The sequence below is a fragment of the Alternaria conjuncta genome (genome assembly GCF_024043145.1).
Source record: "Alternaria conjuncta strain BMP 0040 chromosome Unknown scaffold_10, whole genome shotgun sequence".
Classification (NCBI taxonomy): Eukaryota; Fungi; Ascomycota; class Dothideomycetes; order Pleosporales; family Pleosporaceae; genus Alternaria; species Alternaria conjuncta.
The window spans coordinates 99,528-118,007 of record NW_026250099.1 but is presented as its reverse complement, the minus strand read 5'-3'; the positions used below and the strand labels follow the sequence as shown (position 1 = coordinate 118,007).

Here is an 18,480-nt window from a genome sequence, read left to right as displayed (position 1 = left end):
CCGGCGTATATTTTGTCACGCTTTGTCAACGTGGACCCATCTGACTCTTTCCATCGTTCGATATATCCTTGTTGCTTGCTGGAAGGAAATGCATCACCGCGGAGATGCACAGTTCAGCGGGAGTTGCAGGGAGGGGGGATGGCGTGTTCGTGTGTGGGAGGGGATGGGAGAGATATTTAGTCGCGTGGGATTGATGCTGATTTATCCATATTTTGCGGTTGTGTTGCTTCAATTTTTGTGGTGTATCACGTCAACTGTATTTGAGGGAAAAATCACAACAGCACAACAACGACCAATACCCAAATTCGCACCCGGTATTCCATACCTTCCAGATAATCTTCATTGATCACACACAAAAATGGGCGCATTAACCCCATCACAAGTACAGACCATCAAATCGACAGTCCCCGTCCTTGCGGAACATGGCAACACCATAACAGCAAAATTCTACCATGACCTACTCTCCGCACACCCCGAGCTGAAAAACGTCTTCAACAACACACACCAAGCAACCGGCCACCAAGCACAAGCCCTCGCAGGAGCCCTCTACGCATACGCCGCCAACATCGACGACCTGGGGAAGCTGAGCCCAGCGGTAGAGCTCATATGCCACAAGCACGCGAGCTTGTTTGTTCGAGCAGACCAGTACGATGTCGTCGGCAAGCATTTACTTGAGACAATGCAGACGGTGCTGGGTGATGCTGCCACGCCCGAGATTCTGGAGGCGTGGAGTGCGGCGTATTGGCAGTTGGCAAATATCATGATTGGCAAGGAAGATCAGCTGTATCAAGAGACGTCGTATTGGCCTGATTGGAAGGACTTTACCATCACGAAGAAAGAGAAGGAGAGTGAGGAGATTACGTCGTTTTACCTCGAGCCAGTGGATGCAGATTTGAAGCTACCGATGTTCAAACCTGGACAATATATCTCGGTCAACGTCTTCGTGGATGAGCTGGAAGGTGGCGTGTGGCAGGCGAGACAGTACAGTTTGAGCGATGCGCCGGGAAAGAAGTACCTGAGAATCAGTGTGAAGAAAGAGCCTGGGATTGAGATTGGGGAACCAAAGCACATGACACATGCGGGCTACATCTCCAACCTGCTACACGACACGAAGGACGAGGGAGACGTAGTGAAGGCGTCGCATCCATTCGGAGAATTCTTCTTCGACACGAAAGAGGTCGATGCAGACGCACCCGTTATTCTAATCTCAGCAGGCGTCGGACTCACTGCTTTGACCTCCATCTTCAACTCCCTGACAGCGGAGAAATCGGATCGACCGATAACCTGGATCCAAGGCGCACGCAATTCAAAGACACGTGCCTTCAAGACGCACTTTGACCAATGCGCTGCAGCAAACGAGAACGTGCATGCAGTGTATTACTCGTCGACTCCGGGCGAAGGGGAAGTCCAGGGCCGTGACTACACTATCAAAGGTCGCGTAGATCTGGACAAGATTGACAGGAAGTACCTGCATACCGACAACGGTAACACACAGTACTACTGTTGTGGACCCACACGATTCATGCTCGACGTTGAGGCAAAGCTGAAGAGCTCTGGCGTGCCTAGCGAACGGGTGAAGATGGAGTTATTCGGTACCGGCGGAGTACCGAGGGTCTAGGGCTGTTGGTGGAATAGCGATCGACTCAGTGATGCGTTCATCGTATTTCTAGTTGTTTAGTATACCAGATTTCGTATTAGTAGATCCAACACCGTTCTGCTCATCCGCGCGCCAGTCGCGCAGCGGATTTCGTCAGTGCAGCGGCGTACAAGCCACTAATTCGGCATGTGGGATGCGCACCAAAACGCGCATGCCGTAGGATGCCATTTGCAACGCTCCTACGGACACGTGCAGCGGAACGAGGAGCTTTGATGGTAGATCTTCTTAGATGGCAGCGGGAAGGTAAGGTACTAGGACATTGACCAATTCCGACGTCCTGGTCGTTCACCAGGTCAGGCCAGAGGTCGCACACTTGCGCCAGATGCAGGGCAATGTTCCCATGCCTGGGACCATGTAAGAACGGTCTTTGAAGAAGCTCGTTTTAGATATATTGTACCCCAGATACTGACGCCACCCGAAAGGTACGTAGCAATCTCTTTGTTTACTTCAATAGAACGTGTAATATCGAATACTACCAGGATCCCATATCTGGATGCAGAACAACTCAGCAGAAACAACTGTCTTCGTAATTTGCCAATTGAACTGAATGTTGATCGTGATCATAAGGGGCGCATATAGTTCACAACTGCCAGTACAGCAGGGCCGGTAGGATCATACGACAAGGTAGGGCCGAATTTTGAACGTTGTCCGTTATCACCTTCATGCAGGTCGGAGTTGTACGCGCTGCCGCCGACGTCTAATTCGCCCATAGGGGCTAAACAAGGCGTTGGAAGGCCAAAATCTGGGTGGCTGGTAGCCAGGCGGGTAGAAAGCAGGCGCCAACTGAGATGACGGCATGCAGGTTCTGAGCAGAGTCATCTCTCGGGCTCGTGTTCGGAGTCACAACCGGCGAAAGGGGTAATCTTCTGGAAAAGACAGGGTGTGGGCGAGTGAAGCGCACCGTGAGCCTGACCAATGCGAGCGTCTTCTAGAAATTGCGCAGAAGGGCGCTCGGGCAATGTGTGAGCCTTACGCGCAGGGTTGCGACAAGTCATCCTGGCACGCACGCCGGAACGTTGGTCAAAGGAGCTGGGGCCGCAACCGCCGGCTGGGCCAGTGGCATATTCTGCGGCGATGACACAAAGCGCAAGGAATTGTGAGGCGCCCGTGCATTCGGAGACAAGAATAGCTCCCAGGAATCCATGTCGGGTGAGGATGTGAAACAGCTGTGGGCAGCGCTGCCGTAGATGGCACAGTACGCGTTGTGTGCGCGTGATGATGACTCAATAAGAAATAAGATTTAGCTTGTCGGTGTCGATCGTCTATGAACGAGTCTGGGGAGTGCGGTGTAGAGAAATTATGCTTTTGTGATGTGCTGGCCCCGTGCACAACTGTTTTGGAGATGCGCTCGTGTCAGGCACAGAAACGCGACGAGGCTGGGAGTGGGTCCGGCAAATATGGGCATTGGCTTTAGGTGGGACGCGCAGCACAGACGGATCTGGCGGAAGCATACCGACGACCAGGCTGCAAAGAGTTGAAGATATGCGGGACCCCTTCACCGCAACACGGCCAGGAGGCAGCAAATGTCGGTGGGCAGAGCTTGGCTGGGAAAAGGGAGTGAGGGAGGAACCACGTGCCTGACTTGCCTTACTGAGGATGTGCTAGAGACGCGGAAGCGGCAGGCACGCTGTACCTGCCGGGAAGGAGCTTTTGTGATATTGAATTCCCTTTGAAGATGCCGTGCATTGCAAAGGATGCAGAGGCGCCCTGTTGGCAGTTGGACATGGACATCGACGACGTTGGATACGGCCTCGTGGTGGCGGTGTAGACCACGCAGACCTGGCGTTCGCGCCCTGAATGATTGACTCGGCGGCGGTCAGGGGCGTCTCCGGGTGTCTCACAAGTCTCCAACCTCCACAAAATGGACAAGCGTGGCCCAATAGGCGGCGGGACTGCAAAGGCAATACGTTGGTTATTCAGTCGTTATGCTTCTTTTTCGCAGTCTCAAACCCGGCTGGTGCTTTGGCCCCCTGGTGGCTTCTTGTCGCCTGCTGCACGTTCTAAGCAAGTGCTATGCACCGTGCCTTCCCTCCCTTCTAGCGGCCTTCTATGTGCCTTCCAAATCTGGCCCATGCTCCCACATCCCAGCAGCCTCCAGGAACCGCTGAATCGCTGCACCTGGTGTTGCGACCCAATCTGCGCGGTAGTGGAAAGGGGAGGGTGAGGTATCGTGGCGACCGCATGTAACGCCGGAGCCGCAACTCTAAGCTGCTTGTCAAGTCACGATGCATCATCACCTCCAGTCGCGTGGTAAGGTCCAACATGGGCGTTGGAGACTACCGTCGGCTTGTGGATCCTCATCTGTGCACAAAAGCGCCACATACGCCTCAAACAAGGTCGCAGGACTGCCCCAGCTCCTTGACAGCTAGCAGCGGCATGCTAACAGGAAAGGTCATGGTGAAGCTGTAGTGTCGCGAGCGCGAGATGAACGCAAGGATAGGGCCGCTCCACAGCTGGATGCGCTGCGATGCATTGATCGAGTGTATTTGAACGTGCCCTGCTCCATGCTGTCAGAAGAATGCTTGCCCGTTCCCTCTACACGCACCACATCTCCAGACTGCTAGGACCAATCACCTAGAGCCTCAGACACAGTCAGCGAGCAGAACTGATTTTGCTGCAGCCACGATTCACCTTTTCTTTTGCCGGCCCTAGGGAGGAACACGATCGACCAGCGCCCCCATCAGTCCACGACAAAGTTACCGACCATACCGACCCTCTTGTTGGGCGGAAGCAATCTAATCAGCACTCCGGCCCAAAGTGTCTTGTACGTCACGTCACCACATTGTCTAGGTGGACAGCCAGACGCCAGAGGACCAGAACCGCCGCGCCGCCCCCGCCACTCTTCAGTTTGCTTGCGGTGAGACGCGCAGTTTCGTGTGTCTGCATAGCCGTTCGTCTACATAAACCGCAGTGTCAGTGTGGTGGGCTTCAGACGCTTTGACAGCGACGCTGCCTGCACATCGTGGTCCCTTTTTGTCGACTAGCGCCTAGGACGATCCGCCCAAGGCCGAATCTGCTCTAGCGCCCCTACGACTTTCTGGGCAACTACGCGCAACGAGGAAAGAAGTACCTGCAGACTCTCCAACACCACGCCCTCCATCACCGCCATCCCCTGCCCTGCCCTCTCGCGCGTCTATATCTATCTCAGGTACGTACTCCCGCTTTGCACGATTCCCTTTCGCCCCGTGCAGCCCGCGCATTCCCGCTGCAGGTCCTTCTCACCGCTCCACTCCCCTTTTCTCCTGCTCCGACGTGGCCAGCGTGACTGCCAGACCGACAATTTCTGGCGCGCCCTTCTTTCACCCTTTACCTCGACGCTGCTGCCACGACGCCCGCTCAACCTCGCAACTGACATCGCCATCTTCAGTAGTGCATCCGCTGCATTGACCTACGCGCGGCCCCTCGACGACTCGACCTGACGCCCTCACCCACGCCCATCTCTGCTGCGTCCTCGCCCGACGCCTGATTTGCATCATCCTTACAGGCTCTCACCCTCACTTGGTGCGCACCGTCCCGTCTCTTGCTCATCGGGCCTGCAGTGCCTTGCCGCTTTCCGTCACGCGCATCCCGCCGACCGGAGAATGGAGTTGGACACGATTCTGAACCAGAGATTAACAGCATCCCTAGGAAACGGAGCGCTCACCATGCAACACGCAATGCAGCCCCAGCACTTCGGTGCGCCCCCGAGCTACCTCAATGGCGGCCACATCAAGTCGGAGAACGGCTCGGAGCGTGGCGTGTCGCCGCACCCGTCAGACTCGTCGCGCTACTCGTCGCAACAACCGCAGCAGCAACTCCCCTCGTATCCCTCGATCCCCCAACAGCACATGAACGGCCTGCGCTACCCCTCGCCCTCGCAAATGCAGGCGCCCATGCCCATGCTCAACAACAGTAATTACATTCCCAACCCGCCAGAGCACGCGTACGCGCAGCAGCAGCAGCAGATGGCGGACGCGCAGGTCCAACATCAACACAACGGTGGGCGCCCCGCGTCGGACACGGGTCCACCTAAGGCCTTCGCGTGCTCGACCTGTGGTAAAGGCTTCGCGCGACGCAGTGACCTCGCACGTCATGGTAAGAAGCTTTGGCCCCAACATCAAAAGCAGAGCACTGACAGCATGCAGAACGTATCCACAGCGGTATCCGCCCTCACGTGTGCGACTACCCCAACTGCGGCAAGCAGTTCATTCAGCGCTCCGCCCTCACGGTTCACCAACGTGTCCACACAGGCGAGAAGCCTCATATGTGCGAGCGATGCGGAAAGGTACGAAAATTTTTGTTCCGCACTGCATTCACATCTAACATCGAACAGCCTTTCAGTGACTCCAGTTCGCTGGCCCGCCATCGTCGCATCCACTCCGGCAAGCGCCCATACAAGTGCCCTTACGCCGACTGCCAAAAGACTTTTACGCGTCGCACTACCTTGACGCGTCACCAGAACCACCACACCGGCACTGTCGAAGAGGCCGCTGCCGCCACTGCTGCTGCGCTCGCATCGCGTGCCTCTGCCTCGAGCAGGACCGGTCGCTCTGATGGTGGTGACTACTCCGAGACGGCTTCACCGCTCGGCACTCCTTCGCCCAATGACCGCAATCTCTCTCTTTCACCCGCACAAGGAATGCCTCCTGGTGGCATGCCTGGCCTGCACCGCCAGGGCTCCGACTACGCCTACATGGGCGGTATGAACGTCCCTCCTCACATGCGTCATGAGATGCCCCAGCCCAGCCCTCGTGCCTCCCCTGCGCTCACAGCTCAGTCATACACATCCAACGTGAGCGGCTCTCGCCCAGCGATCACCTCTCACCCGACCGCCTACGGCCCACCGCCGATTCTTGAGCCTCCTGCGTCTGCAAACCACAACCAGTCCGGAGGCACCACCAGCGCCAACGGCAGCCCTCACATGTCCGCCATGGGCTGGCAATCACCGGGCCAACAGGCTCTCCCCTCGCCTGGAGCCCAAGACAACAACGGCTACGTCTACCCAGAGCCCCAGTACCAGGCACAAAACGGAATGTACTACCAGCAAAACAACATCCGTCGTCCCAACAGCACTGAGCCGGACCACTACAATCCCAACCACCGCGAGATGGGCAACGGAATGTGGGCTCCTGCTGTCCAATAGAGTTGCGGCCCTGGCGCAGTTCTCCCACAGATCCTGGAAGATACATCCGACGTAACGCTTGAGCAAGCTCCACCGCGGCGTCACGGTTAATCTTCCCCACTGTAAAACTAATACATGCGATCACGCCAACCTAGGGAAAAGCTGAACAGCCTGGAGCCTACGTTGACTTTGGGTCGCCTCCTTTGCAAGGTTTTGGGTCATCGTAGTCTGCAGACCTGTTCAGTTTTTCCCTGGTATGAGGTGCGATCCTTACTCTGGTGTTCTCGGCAGGCAGGACCTATACCCTGTTCCACAAAATTTTCTTACTGGCATCCCTATGGGCTAGCGGGTCATTGAGCGCGTTAGTTTTCCTGTTTCTTTCGACTTGCGCATATCTGTTTGTTGCAAGTCTTCCCATCTCCGGGTCGTGGTTATCTGGCGGCGGTTTTTCCATGGGTTTTCGTCCATCCCTCTCGAGACGGGATGGCAGGCGTTGGGCGTGCCTCATACACACCAAGACGGGCAAGGGCGTCCGGGCTTGTTCCGTTTTGTCTTGTTTTTCATATGCACCGGTAAACCTCTCTAGACTGGTATTTAATGAAGGACTTATATCCGCCTCTTAGACTACACCACTATTCTGCGCAAGCGGAGCCAAAAATTTAAATCTCTATAATACACTCATTCCACGGTATGCAAGTGAGATGCGTAATATGTGAAAAGCTATGCCATTTCCATTATGGTAGGTACAAAGATGTTGTGCTCCCGTCGTGCATGGCAGGAACGTGAATGAGCTCGGCTGTACCTGAATACCCTGAAGGTGTTCGCAGAACTTTGAATTGACGATAAAGTTCGACAAGAATACATGCTTGGGGGTGCATCCCAGTTAAGCGTACAAGTTGCTCGAGACGAGCGCCTTCGTATTCTGTGTGCTGCCCTACAGTCGCCTCATTGGGCTCAGCGCATTGCGAGCATTACCCGTTGCATCCAAGATCTGCCCAGGCGACAAGAGAAGCCTCGTCAGCTCATTCGCAATAGTTGCGTGCTGCTCGCACAGTTGTTTCACGACAGAGAAGGATATCCAAGTATCTAGCACGAGCGAATGCCACAATATCAAGACCAATGTCCATGTTGGACGTCAAGTGAAGGTGCTGGTGGTGCCCGGCATTGACGTCGTCGCCGCGCTTTGACCCTCGAATTCGGTCGCTCGGCCCTGTCCTATGCAGGCGGTCATCGCACCAGCCTCGCATTACGTCTATCCACGTCTCTCCTGCATGTCCATTTTACCCCAGCTTGCCACAACCCACGCTGCCATATCTCGCTACTCTCACCATCGCTGGGCAATCAATTCCGACGACAAACCGCGCTGTTGATTGCTTGCGCCCGTCTACTTAGTGGCACGTCATCCGCCCAGCGCTATACCTCAGCCACTCCTCTGGCGACGCTTCCCTCCCGACAGCTCCGACCCAACGACACCACACACCGAGAGACGGAAATTACGTCGCGACCATGAGTAAAATCGCGAGATCGGTCAAGAACGTGACCAAGGGGTACAGCCAGGTCGAGGTCAAGGTCCGCAATGGTATGGAGTGCCCACGGAGCTGCATGCACGGCGTAGCTGACCATCGCAGCGACCAGCAACGACCCATGGGGCCCGGTCGGGTCTGACATGGCTGAGATCGCCCAAATCACCTTCAATAGGTATGACGACTGCGAAGGCTACGCGAGCCATGCTGACCGCTACCCAGCTCGACCGACTTCTATCAGGTCATGGACATGCTCGACAAGCGCCTGAACGACCGCGGCAAGAACTGGCGTCACGTCCTCAAGTCGCTGAAGGTGCTCGACTACTGTCTGCACGAGGGCTCTGAGCTCGTCGTGACGTGGGCGCGCAAGAACATCTACATCATCAAGACACTGCGCGAGTTCCAGCACACCGACGAGGACGGTCGCGACGTCGGCCAGAACGGTAAGCGCGTCCTGCTTTGCGAATTCGTGCCTTACTAAGACAATCGCAGTGCGAATGGCAGCTAAAGAGCTGACTTCGCTCATCCTCGACGAAGAGCGCCTGCGCGCTGAGCGAGCCGACAGGAAATCGTGGAAGTCGCGGGTCACAGGCATCGAAGAGTACCCCGGTGGAGGCCACCACGGTCCAGATGGCGGGGAGAGAGCCACGCGCCCGCGCAACGGCGAACAGCGTCGCAACCGTAGAACGGAAGAAGAAGATCTCGAGCTGAGACTCGCGCTCGAGGCAAGCAAGAACGAGGCAGAGGAGGAGAAGAAGCGCCGCGAACGTGGGGCCAGAGTCGAAGACACCGATGATGACTTGGAAAAGGCCATCAAGCTGAGCAAGGAGGAGGAGGAGCTGCGCCGGAAGGAACTCGAGCAGACCAACGCCGACCTACTTTTTGGCGAAACCACCGCACAGCCGAACGCCTACCAGCCCACGGGCAACAACCAGGGGTACCAGCAGCAGGGCCAAGTGGACTGGTTCGGTAACCTCATGGACCAGAACCAGCAGCAGCCTCAGAACACTGGCTTCCTCAACAACGCATACTCGCAGCCCACGGGCATGCAGCCTCAGCAAACTGGCTTCCAGAACGGTTTCGGCGGCTACGGTGGCTTCCAACAGCAGCCCCAAATGCCACAACCTACCGGCTTCGATCAGTTCGGCGCTCAGCAGCAACAGCAGCAATACATGCAGCCCCAGCACACGATCCAACCCCAGCAAACCTCGTTCAACAACAACCCGTATGGTCAATTTGGAGGTGGAGGCTTCGGTGACATGGGTCAGCAGCAACAGCAACAACCGCAGCAAGATCAGAATGCACTCCAACCCGGCAGTCATAACCCGTGGGCAAGCAACCAGACTCAAGAGTCGCTCAAGCCGCAGCCCACTGGCTCCAACAACCCATTCGCTCAGTCCTTCAACCGACCGCAGCCCACTCAGACCTTCACGCAACCAACGTTGAACTCGTTGAGCGAGCAGAAGACCCAGACCCAGTTCAACAACACCTCGTTCAACCCTCCAGTATCCTTCTCTCCTGCGCCAGCAGCGCAACCACAGCAGCAGCAGCAGCAGCCACAGGCGCCACAAAAAGAGATGGACCCGACCGCTGCCAGACTCAACGCGCTTCTTGCAACAGGCGAAGGTCAGGACACTTTCGGCAACGTCGGAAACATGCGTATCCCAGCTCAGCACACAGCTCCTGGAACATTCGTCAACTCGGCTGGCGCGGGCTTGAACCGGGTCAACGCCAACGCTACCGGTAACAACCCGTTCTTGAACTCCCAGTTCACCGGCATGCCGCAGCAAAACCGCATGATGCCCGCGGCAACTGGCCCAGCGAGCAACTTTGGCGCCAACCCTTACGGCAGCGCGAATCCATTCGGTGCTCAGCCTCAGCAGCAGCAGCAACCCCGTCAGCCTGGTGCCAACAACCTAATAGACTTATAGTGTGCTAGTCCAGAGGGTAAAGCTTGCGCTTCGGGTCATTCTTCGATGCTGAAGCGTGGCACTCAGGTCTGCCCCAGATCCCCTCTCTCTCAGAGGCCCAAACCCGCATTCACGTATGGCAAGGCAGAGAGGAGCTTGGACGAGGCTGGTGGGGACGCGTGGTCATTTTGATTCCCTTATTATTATTTCCCCCGACCACTGCGGTTTGCATAGAGGCGAGCGACGAGCGCAACGAGTCAGTGGTGGCTAGTGTAGATAGCTTGATGAGACTATTCAACCCATGATGGTGCAGCTCGTTGGTGGTGCCGCGCAAATGTCTAGATCGAGACTGAAATCATTAATCCCTATTCTCTTTTCACGCTCCTCTTCGTGAAGTGAAAACTTGGAAGCTATCGGGTACTGACACAAGACTGCAACGTCCTTTTCCTATTGTCCATTTACGCCCTCTCACCGTGAATCGCGAAGCTATTGTAGAATAGGCACACGTGACGCAATCTTCATGCGCACTGACGTTTGCTGGGCCCACAGCCGTTCTACACGCTATCCAACCCCGCAATCATCCACCTCCGCGTCGAGTCCACCTGCACCTTGCCGTGTCGCGAACCTCATTGCCGGCTATTGTTTGCGCCGCTTTGGCTTATTGCCATTGTATTCACTTTGAATGTTATCGAATGCCGCGCACCTGTTCGCCTTGTCTAGACCTCACGCTTGGCCAGCAGACTTCACGCTACCGTACTTGGCGACTTCGACGCGTCACGGCCAGCCAGCCATCGTTTGATATACAGACAAAACAAATACGATTACTAGCATCGCCATCTTTAGGACATATCGTTCTACCCAAGAGCCTACATGACTTCAGAAGACGAGGCAATGCGCCGACAAACACGCCCGGTGTCCGCCATGAGTAGCCGAAAGCGTGCCATCCAAGAGGAGGAAGTGGAAGCGCATGCGCCAGAGCCTAAGAAGCTTCGTACTCGTGGCCCGGTTGGGGACGATGTGGTCGGCAGCAAGCCTCAAGCTGCTGTGGCATCAAGCTCGCGAGCGCGCAGCGGTCTTCTCACGCCAGAACCCAGCACCTTGACCGAATCGCAACTCGAGCCTCCAGTCGACACCTCAGAGACGTCCGAGACTGCAACGGCAAACTTCTTCCCCTTCATGAAGCTTCCCGCCGAACTGCGCATCCACATCTACCACATGGCGCTCGTGCGCGAAGAGCCGCTCCTCCTGCATGCCGACCGCGCGCCCGAGAAACCCGAAGACGGCGACGACCTTCTCGCAGCACCGCGCCGAAACAACCTTTACGCCCCCTACATGCCCCGTCACGAACTGCCCGGCCCCGGCTACGCCTTCCATCGACCCAGACAGGGTCCCGAGCGCATCCCGCTAGACGACCCCATCGTCCCCGAGATCCTGCGGCTGAACAAGTTGATATACAGGGAGGCGCGTCAGGTCCTGTACAGCGACAACGTCTTCACCCTCAGCCTCACAAGCGGCATCCACACCCTATCTACCCTCCACCAGCGCTCGCGCAGCCTCATCAAACACGTCGTCCTCACCATACCCTCCCACCACGACATCCTCGACGGCTTCGCCGACCTCGTCCGCCTGGGCCTGCGCTACTGCTGGGGTCTCAAGACGTTCAAAATCATCCTCCAAGCCAGCCTACCAGACGACGGACGGGTGACGGGAGCGACAAGCGTATACGCCAACGCATTCCACATACTCCGATGGCTGCCACGCGGCTGCAACGTCGGTCTCGAAGGCAATGTGAGCGATACCGTCAAGCGCGTTGTCGCCGAAGAAGGCAGATTACAGGCTGTACTTGATGAGGTGAGAGAGACAATCTGAAACAACGTGATGATGTGAGGATGTTGGCAGCTGACAAGTGTTGCAGGCGAGTTATCTCAAGAGGCAGCATCAGATGCCGGAGAGGCATTAGTGGTGTCGATGTGGTGGCTCTGTGTTGTGTTTTCTTTGAAGAGCGTGATCTGAGATGGTTCTTGGGTGTAACGCTGTTGATGATTTGAGGGGAAGTTGCCCTTTTTGCTGGCTTTGAGGCTTGAACCGCGAGACTGTACGCTGAGTCGCAGTGTTGATGATATGATGGAAGGCTGCCCTTTTTGCCGACTTGGAGCCTCCAAGCGAGGACATGTTGTCGCTTCCTGCGTTGTTTGTCAACGGCAAGCCTGTAACTTGAGTCGCAGTGTTGATGATACGATGAAAAGTGGCTTTTGCGAGCTGGACTGGAGACTCCCGAGGTCGTGTTGTCTCGTCTTGCGCAGTTATCAGCAGAAGCGTACACCTTGAGTAAAGCTTCTCTATCGCACCGCAGCTCCATCTTGCGTGAATCAAACGCGCATATCCTTTTTCGTGGTGACGCGACTGCGCTTGAGGCCTCTTCTTGGCAAGTCACGTAACGTCACCTGCCATGAAAATGCCAGGCCTTGGATTGGCAATATTTCTCATTCGAAACTATCTGATTGGATACAAATGATATGAGTTTCGGAAGTCATCAGTGGCTCGTCTGCTTCCCGTCACGCAGTGACATTGGCGGAAGTGGATGAAATCGACTCATCCAAAGTATCGCCTCGCGTTAAGGTTTTATGTTGATAATACCTCTTATCTGAGGGGACCTGGTTGGGTGGGGGCATGCGAATTTCGGAAGTTGGGAGTCGCCCATCTGTTTCGCGCCACCGCCGGCATCATTCTCAGCAGTTGAACGTGACAGAAGACCGCCACACCCAATGTTGTAAGTTTATTGTAAGTTATGAATAACGCACAGCTCGCCCCTTTCCTTCGAAAAGGCGGCGTGAGATTCCTTGTCTCGCGACTGCTTACGCAGCACCTTAGCTCCTACCATTATTGGCTAGTAGCTTACAATGTTGACACGCCACAGGTACAGTACCATCTCAGCTCAACAGTCTCGTGTGCCAGCTAGCTACTTACCTGGTACTCCTCTCGTCATCGTACGCCTGAGATCGCATGCGCTGCTGGACCGAGGTCTGTTTGCGCTTGCCGGCGGAAGTTGTGGCGGTGACGTGTCAAATGTGCCAGCGAGACTTCACGAAGCTATGAGAACCGCCTGGAATGATAGAACAAAGAATTCTATCTTCAGAGCGAAAGCCGAAGCGCGAGTCGAGTTATAACCGCCTCCTGTTTAGGTGCGCGGGTGGGAGACACCGCACCGTACCACCAACACTGCTCGGCACACTGGCGTCCAACTTCTGTTGGAAGACCTCACCCAAAACGAAGCATCTCAGATGATTCAGCTTCTTCGGTGAGTGATGGTGCAGGCGGTGGAGATGAGGTGGATGTCCCTACCGCCTGCTCCGCCTGCTCTCGTGCGTCTCAGCATCCACCATACATACGCCAGATCGGATCGCGATTCCGCAATGATTCAGCTCTTTGTCAAACGCACACTCCCATGACTATTCTGTTCGTTCAGTATGCCCAATGCGGAAACAAGTAATCTTGGGATTGAGTGACCGAGCGGCTCTCAATCCGCATCCGTCGCACAGCATTCCCGGCAGCCATGACTAAGTCCTCGAAATGAATACCCTTTGGATTTGGCATCTCGGATGACTATATCCTAATGCCGTGCGGCGAAGTTAAGACCATGGTTGATGGCAGCATAGTGGTGAAGTGCGTCACTTGCCTCCGCCGCCCATTGGGGCTGTTGCTATTCTTGTTGTGTTTAATCAGCAGTGCCCAGGAAAAGCACGGCAGCGGAAGCCGTCGCCTGGCTCTACCTAGCCAACGTCGATGTAGGGTCTAGGCTAAGCTCTCTTTACGGCTTGGATGTAACCCTGCCGTCTTGCAATTAGGAACTGATCAGCGGCTCAAAAGCAAGCCTTCGCCAACGCTTTCGGGCGATATTGATCCCATCGTTCTGGTTACCGAACACACTAGCTGGCGCCATGGACTCTCCTCCCACTACTCTATCGTCACAGTCTCTTCCTACACCCGATGCGCGACCAAAGCGAGCGGCAGTGAGTGAGGAACCTGGGAAGAAGCCTAAGAAGCCCAATAGCGAGATACGAAAGCAGCAGAACAGGATAGCTTCACGTAACTATCGTACGTCAACCTGCAGGTCGTCGCTCGTGATGACCACAACTAATAACATTCGGTATAGGAGAGAAGCGCAAACGGAAGCTCCAATACCTCCAGCAGTTGATCAGGGACGACTCCGAAGGCCGTCGGGAGTCAGAACCCTCGCCTGAGCAGCACGAAGTGTACCCGCGCGCTCCGTCTGCAGACTACGACATTGTAGGCGCGAGTTCGTCACCCTACCAGATGCCGTCAAGCCGTGTCTTTGGCGCAAGCAGCGCAGTTGCAAACGAAGCTATACTAGCAGCCACCGTCGCATCCCTTGATCCCCATCACCTCGCAGTCGACCAAGCGTATCCTTCTTACCCACCTCATTGGAACACGCACCTTTACTCTCCGTCTCCACCAGCGAGCATACCTTGGAACATGCCGTCAGCTTGGATGTCGAGTTTAGACTACTCTGCGCAGGCCACAGCGTCCACTCGCCCGTCTATATACCGGTACCACACCCATCCAGCACAGCCATCGTTTCAGCACCCGCATACACCATCACCGTCACATCTCCAACGCGACTTCTCGTCAAATACAGACGTCTATGGCTATGGCGCAAACTACGCATCCCACAGCCAGGCGCCTGGCAACCCCAACGTGAGTCTGCCTACCTCGTACTCGTACTCGCCGTATCATCAGGGCCGGCGGACTGCTCCACATTGAGGTTCGAGATCCTCTTCCCCCGTCTTTTGCCGTATGGCTTGAGTGGAGACGGCAAGTAAGCTGACGTGATGAACAACTAGCAGTACGCGCTTGGATGCGATCCTTCGGACTTTGGACAGCTGGTTTACATCTGAACTTCTACGACGCATGGAATTTAGTCCGCGGCAGCTTGTCTAGTGCAAGAGTTTCAGAGAAAACAGTGCCAGAACGTCTTCCTCCAGCGCAGTCATGAACAGGTTTCCGTGCCCACGAGAAACAACGCGCGTCGTGACTAGACCAGCAAACTACCACGCAAGGAGAATAACCAAGACGATACAATCAACCTTCAGCTGTCTCCACAGTTAGCGTCAAACGAAGTATCTTACTCCATCGGGCTATTGTTCACGCGCGGAAGCCGCGAAAACAGCTTACGCCAAGACAACTGCCACGCTGGTAGCACCACATCACGATATCTGAGACACATGGCCACGCGGTCTTGCGTTAATTGCTGGTATAGGTGTGAGATGGACGAGGTGGATGAGATGGAGGGGTATGTTGCCATGCCATACCGTATCCATGTTTTGAGCAGGGTTGGATACGTAGACATTAGAAGGAGGTTCACGGCGATGAGCTTTACCACAAAAGCCAAGAAACATCGACATTAGGGAGGAGGTTTGCTTTTGAGGTTTGTGTGTTTGCGGCTGAACAGCTCATGACCATGCTGGGTACGGAGGGTGTTGGATCGGGGTGGACTGGCGTGACGTCAGCTGACCGGTCACCTGTTTGACCGATACATGCTGCAGCAAAATGGGAAAATAAAATATGTGTGTACTCCGATGGAATGGCAAACATCTATACTGAAACTGCGGGTACGCGGATACGCCGTTCTTCATGCTCCTGTTGTGAGATGGCCTTCGGTTAAGCGCCTACATGGCACCGCCACAGTGTAAGCGCCGGGATCAGGATTGTCGCCTCAACCTGTTTCAGCCTTGCCCGGTGTGCCTACGAGGCGCGTAATACGCGCGAGAGGAGTATTAAAAAGCACTGCATTCATCATGCCTTCAAGAAATCTGCTACTTGCAAAAGGTGGAGTTGACCTTCACCGTATTTGTCTAAATTCTTGCTGTCATGAGACGAACACCCATGCGCACGTCGCCTTATGATGGCGAACAGGCAGTTGCGGGGGCGTCCTCAATGCGCCACTCAGACTTCTTGTAAGGCGATTTGCATGCAATGTTGAGTTGTATTAACCTTCCGTAGGCCCATGGTCAAGAGATTCTATCCGTACGAATCCGAGAAACATCTTCTTGAAATAACGACAAAGCTGGGTCGCGTATGCTTAGAGTCCACGAACGTAGACAGAGACGCGGAGGCGTACTTACAGCGTCGCACGAAGGCTGAGTGAGTAAATCTGATCGCTTTGAAGGGGCACGTACTAATTTCGTGCAGGTCTCTCGCCAGAAGAGTCTACGGAGGAGATGAAAGGAGTATCGCTAATCACGCGGAACACCTTGCTCTAGCGTCTGACGAAGAGTTCTCTTTCTACGGAATCTGTTGCCCCGCATGCCGTGAGTTCGGAAGTACTGAGGTGATCCGCCGAGAGGAATACCACCGAGAGAAACATTTTCGAATTCCGAGGCGGGAAATCAAGATTTCAAACTTGAGAGAAGACTGCGGCTTTTGCAACATCCTGCGGAAATGCCAGCAACGTTTTGCACCGCGTTGCAGGTTGATAAAAATATGCTTCCAAGGAGATAAAAGCGACAAACAGATATGCTTTCAAGAAAGCGTAGAGAATGGCAAATGTAGAGACATTCACGTTCAGCTGTACTCAAGTGGTAGGTCTCTCATCTCGTTGGAGGGTCTTTGCTGATATTATAACAGAACCTATAGCTGCCATTCGACCCGGCCCCTTCCCGTTCATGAGAGAGTTTGATCAAGATGCTGGTTCACAAGCCTCGATTGATGTCATGAAACAGTGGATTGATCACTGTCAGAAGACACACGATCATGCTCCAACGGGTCATTATCGTGGGCCTTCACGTCTGATAAAGCTGAGTAAGAGTGAGGAGCACAAGGCACAGATCTGCTCACCGAGAGTTCCGGTGAAGTTCGCTGCGCTTTCCTATCGTTGGGGAGCAGACGCGAACTCTGCAACATTGAACGCTAATGTCAAAGAACGTTACAAGAAGCTGGTAACATCAGACTTTCCTCAAACTCTCCAAGACGCTATTCGCGTTACTAGAGGACTGGGACTCGAATACCTCTGGATCGATCGGATCTGTATCGTCCAAGACGACGATGATGATTGGGCGAGGGAGGCATCAATCATGGCCGACATCTACGAGACTGCGTACGTCGTCGTATCAGCCACCGCCACCGAAGATTGCAGAGATGGCTTCTTGAGAAAGAGTTCGAAGCCACCGCTCGTTCTCAAGTACACACAGCCTGGCCAGGGAACCTTTGAAGTGCGAGCAAGACAAATTGAAGGCCACAATTGTGACTGGAAGGCACCAAATATCCACTACGCATTGGATTCACGGGGTTGGTGCTTCCAAGAGAGATATCTAGCCCGCCGCACTATCCACTTCCTGCCCACCGAGATCGTCTTCCAGTGCGAGATTGGAAGACAATGTGAGTGTGGCGCAGCTGGCAAGGAGGACTTTGACTACAGCGAAGACGACGGACTCGGCACCTTTCTAGACCTGCGGGACGAGCCGAACATTGACCCCAAGAAATTCTTTTTTGGAGCCGATTGGATGCTAATTGCGTCGGAGTACAGCAAAATGAATCTCACCTACGGAGGCGATTCACTTCCGGCGCTCTCAGGCCTTGCCGCCTCTTTAGCGCACTTGAAGGCTGGCGAATTCATCGCTGGACTTTGGCAGAAAGACATCGTATTCCAACTCGCGTGGCACATTGAGCCAGGCCTTGATTACCGGCGCTGGACTTTTCCCGAAGACGTTGACGTGCTGGGTCCCACGTTCTCATGGAGCTCGCATGTGCGTCCTGTTGTCAAAGGCCGTGAAGACGCTAAGAGAAATATATGTACTCTGAAAAGCTTCGAGGTTGACCTGGCCACATCCAATCCTTACGGGAAAGTTCGACATGCATCGATCCGCCTCAATGGGCCGGTGGTTCCTGGGCGTGACTTGATTTCATGGTACAAGACGTCCGATGACAAGCAAGACACGGCGGACGTGTACCTTGACTCGGGATTATGTCTTATGGTGCCCTTCCTTTACCGAGATGCAACGAATGCTGCGCAATACACGAAGCTCGAAAGGGAGATAGACTGGGATTCTGTGATCTGCTTCGGGCTGTACGAATGCGGAACCTGGGCAGCGATGCAGCTTGATGTTCTTTTACTGCAGCCCAGCAAGACGAGGAAGGGGGACTACGTTAGGATTGGACTTGTTAGCGGCTTGTGGAAGCCCTGGTTCTATGATAGGGCCGTGGAGCGTACGATTACCGTAGTCTAGCTAGACAATGCGTAATAGTATTGGCTGGAAATTACAACGCGTTCCA

The 18,480-nt window shown here is 54.9% G+C and overlaps 6 protein-coding genes across 6 annotated transcripts; all 6 read left to right on the top strand.

Moving 5' to 3' along the window:
- Nucleotides 1-358: 358 nt before the first annotated feature.
- On the top strand, nucleotides 359-1,618 carry J4E85_007101 (uncharacterized protein; the record flags this gene model as incomplete). Its single annotated transcript, XM_051471335.1, has 1 exon — nucleotides 359-1,618. One exon carries the CDS (start codon nucleotides 359-361, stop codon nucleotides 1,616-1,618), a length of 1,260 nt encoding a protein of 419 aa, XP_051324409.1.
- A 3,620-nt stretch (nucleotides 1,619-5,238) lies between these two features.
- J4E85_007100 (uncharacterized protein) lies at nucleotides 5,239-6,779 on the top strand (the record flags this gene model as incomplete). The annotated part of the gene is made up of 3 exons (XM_051471334.1): nucleotides 5,239-5,731; nucleotides 5,782-5,921; nucleotides 5,970-6,779. 3 exons carry the CDS (start codon nucleotides 5,239-5,241, stop codon nucleotides 6,777-6,779), a joined length of 1,443 nt encoding a protein of 480 aa, XP_051324408.1.
- Nucleotides 6,780-8,264: 1,485 nt separating this feature from the next.
- Nucleotides 8,265-10,212, top strand: J4E85_007099 (uncharacterized protein; the record flags this gene model as incomplete). Its single annotated transcript, XM_051471333.1, has 4 exons — nucleotides 8,265-8,337; nucleotides 8,387-8,456; nucleotides 8,504-8,724; nucleotides 8,774-10,212. The coding sequence occupies 4 exons, from the start codon at nucleotides 8,265-8,267 to the stop codon at nucleotides 10,210-10,212; spliced, it is 1,803 nt and encodes a 600-aa protein (XP_051324407.1).
- An 849-nt stretch (nucleotides 10,213-11,061) lies between these two features.
- Nucleotides 11,062-12,151, top strand: J4E85_007098 (uncharacterized protein; the record flags this gene model as incomplete). Its single annotated transcript, XM_051471332.1, has 2 exons — nucleotides 11,062-12,042; nucleotides 12,107-12,151. 2 exons carry the CDS (start codon nucleotides 11,062-11,064, stop codon nucleotides 12,149-12,151), a joined length of 1,026 nt encoding a protein of 341 aa, XP_051324406.1.
- Nucleotides 12,152-14,129: 1,978 nt separating this feature from the next.
- J4E85_007097 (uncharacterized protein) lies at nucleotides 14,130-15,032 on the top strand (the record flags this gene model as incomplete). The annotated part of the gene is made up of 3 exons (XM_051471331.1): nucleotides 14,130-14,286; nucleotides 14,345-14,571; nucleotides 14,886-15,032. 3 exons carry the CDS (start codon nucleotides 14,130-14,132, stop codon nucleotides 15,030-15,032), a joined length of 531 nt encoding a protein of 176 aa, XP_051324405.1.
- Nucleotides 15,033-16,874: 1,842 nt separating this feature from the next.
- J4E85_007096 (uncharacterized protein) lies at nucleotides 16,875-18,434 on the top strand (the record flags this gene model as incomplete). Its single annotated transcript, XM_051471330.1, has 1 exon — nucleotides 16,875-18,434. The coding sequence occupies one exon, from the start codon at nucleotides 16,875-16,877 to the stop codon at nucleotides 18,432-18,434; it is 1,560 nt and encodes a 519-aa protein (XP_051324404.1).
- Between the last annotated feature and the right edge of the window lie 46 nt (nucleotides 18,435-18,480).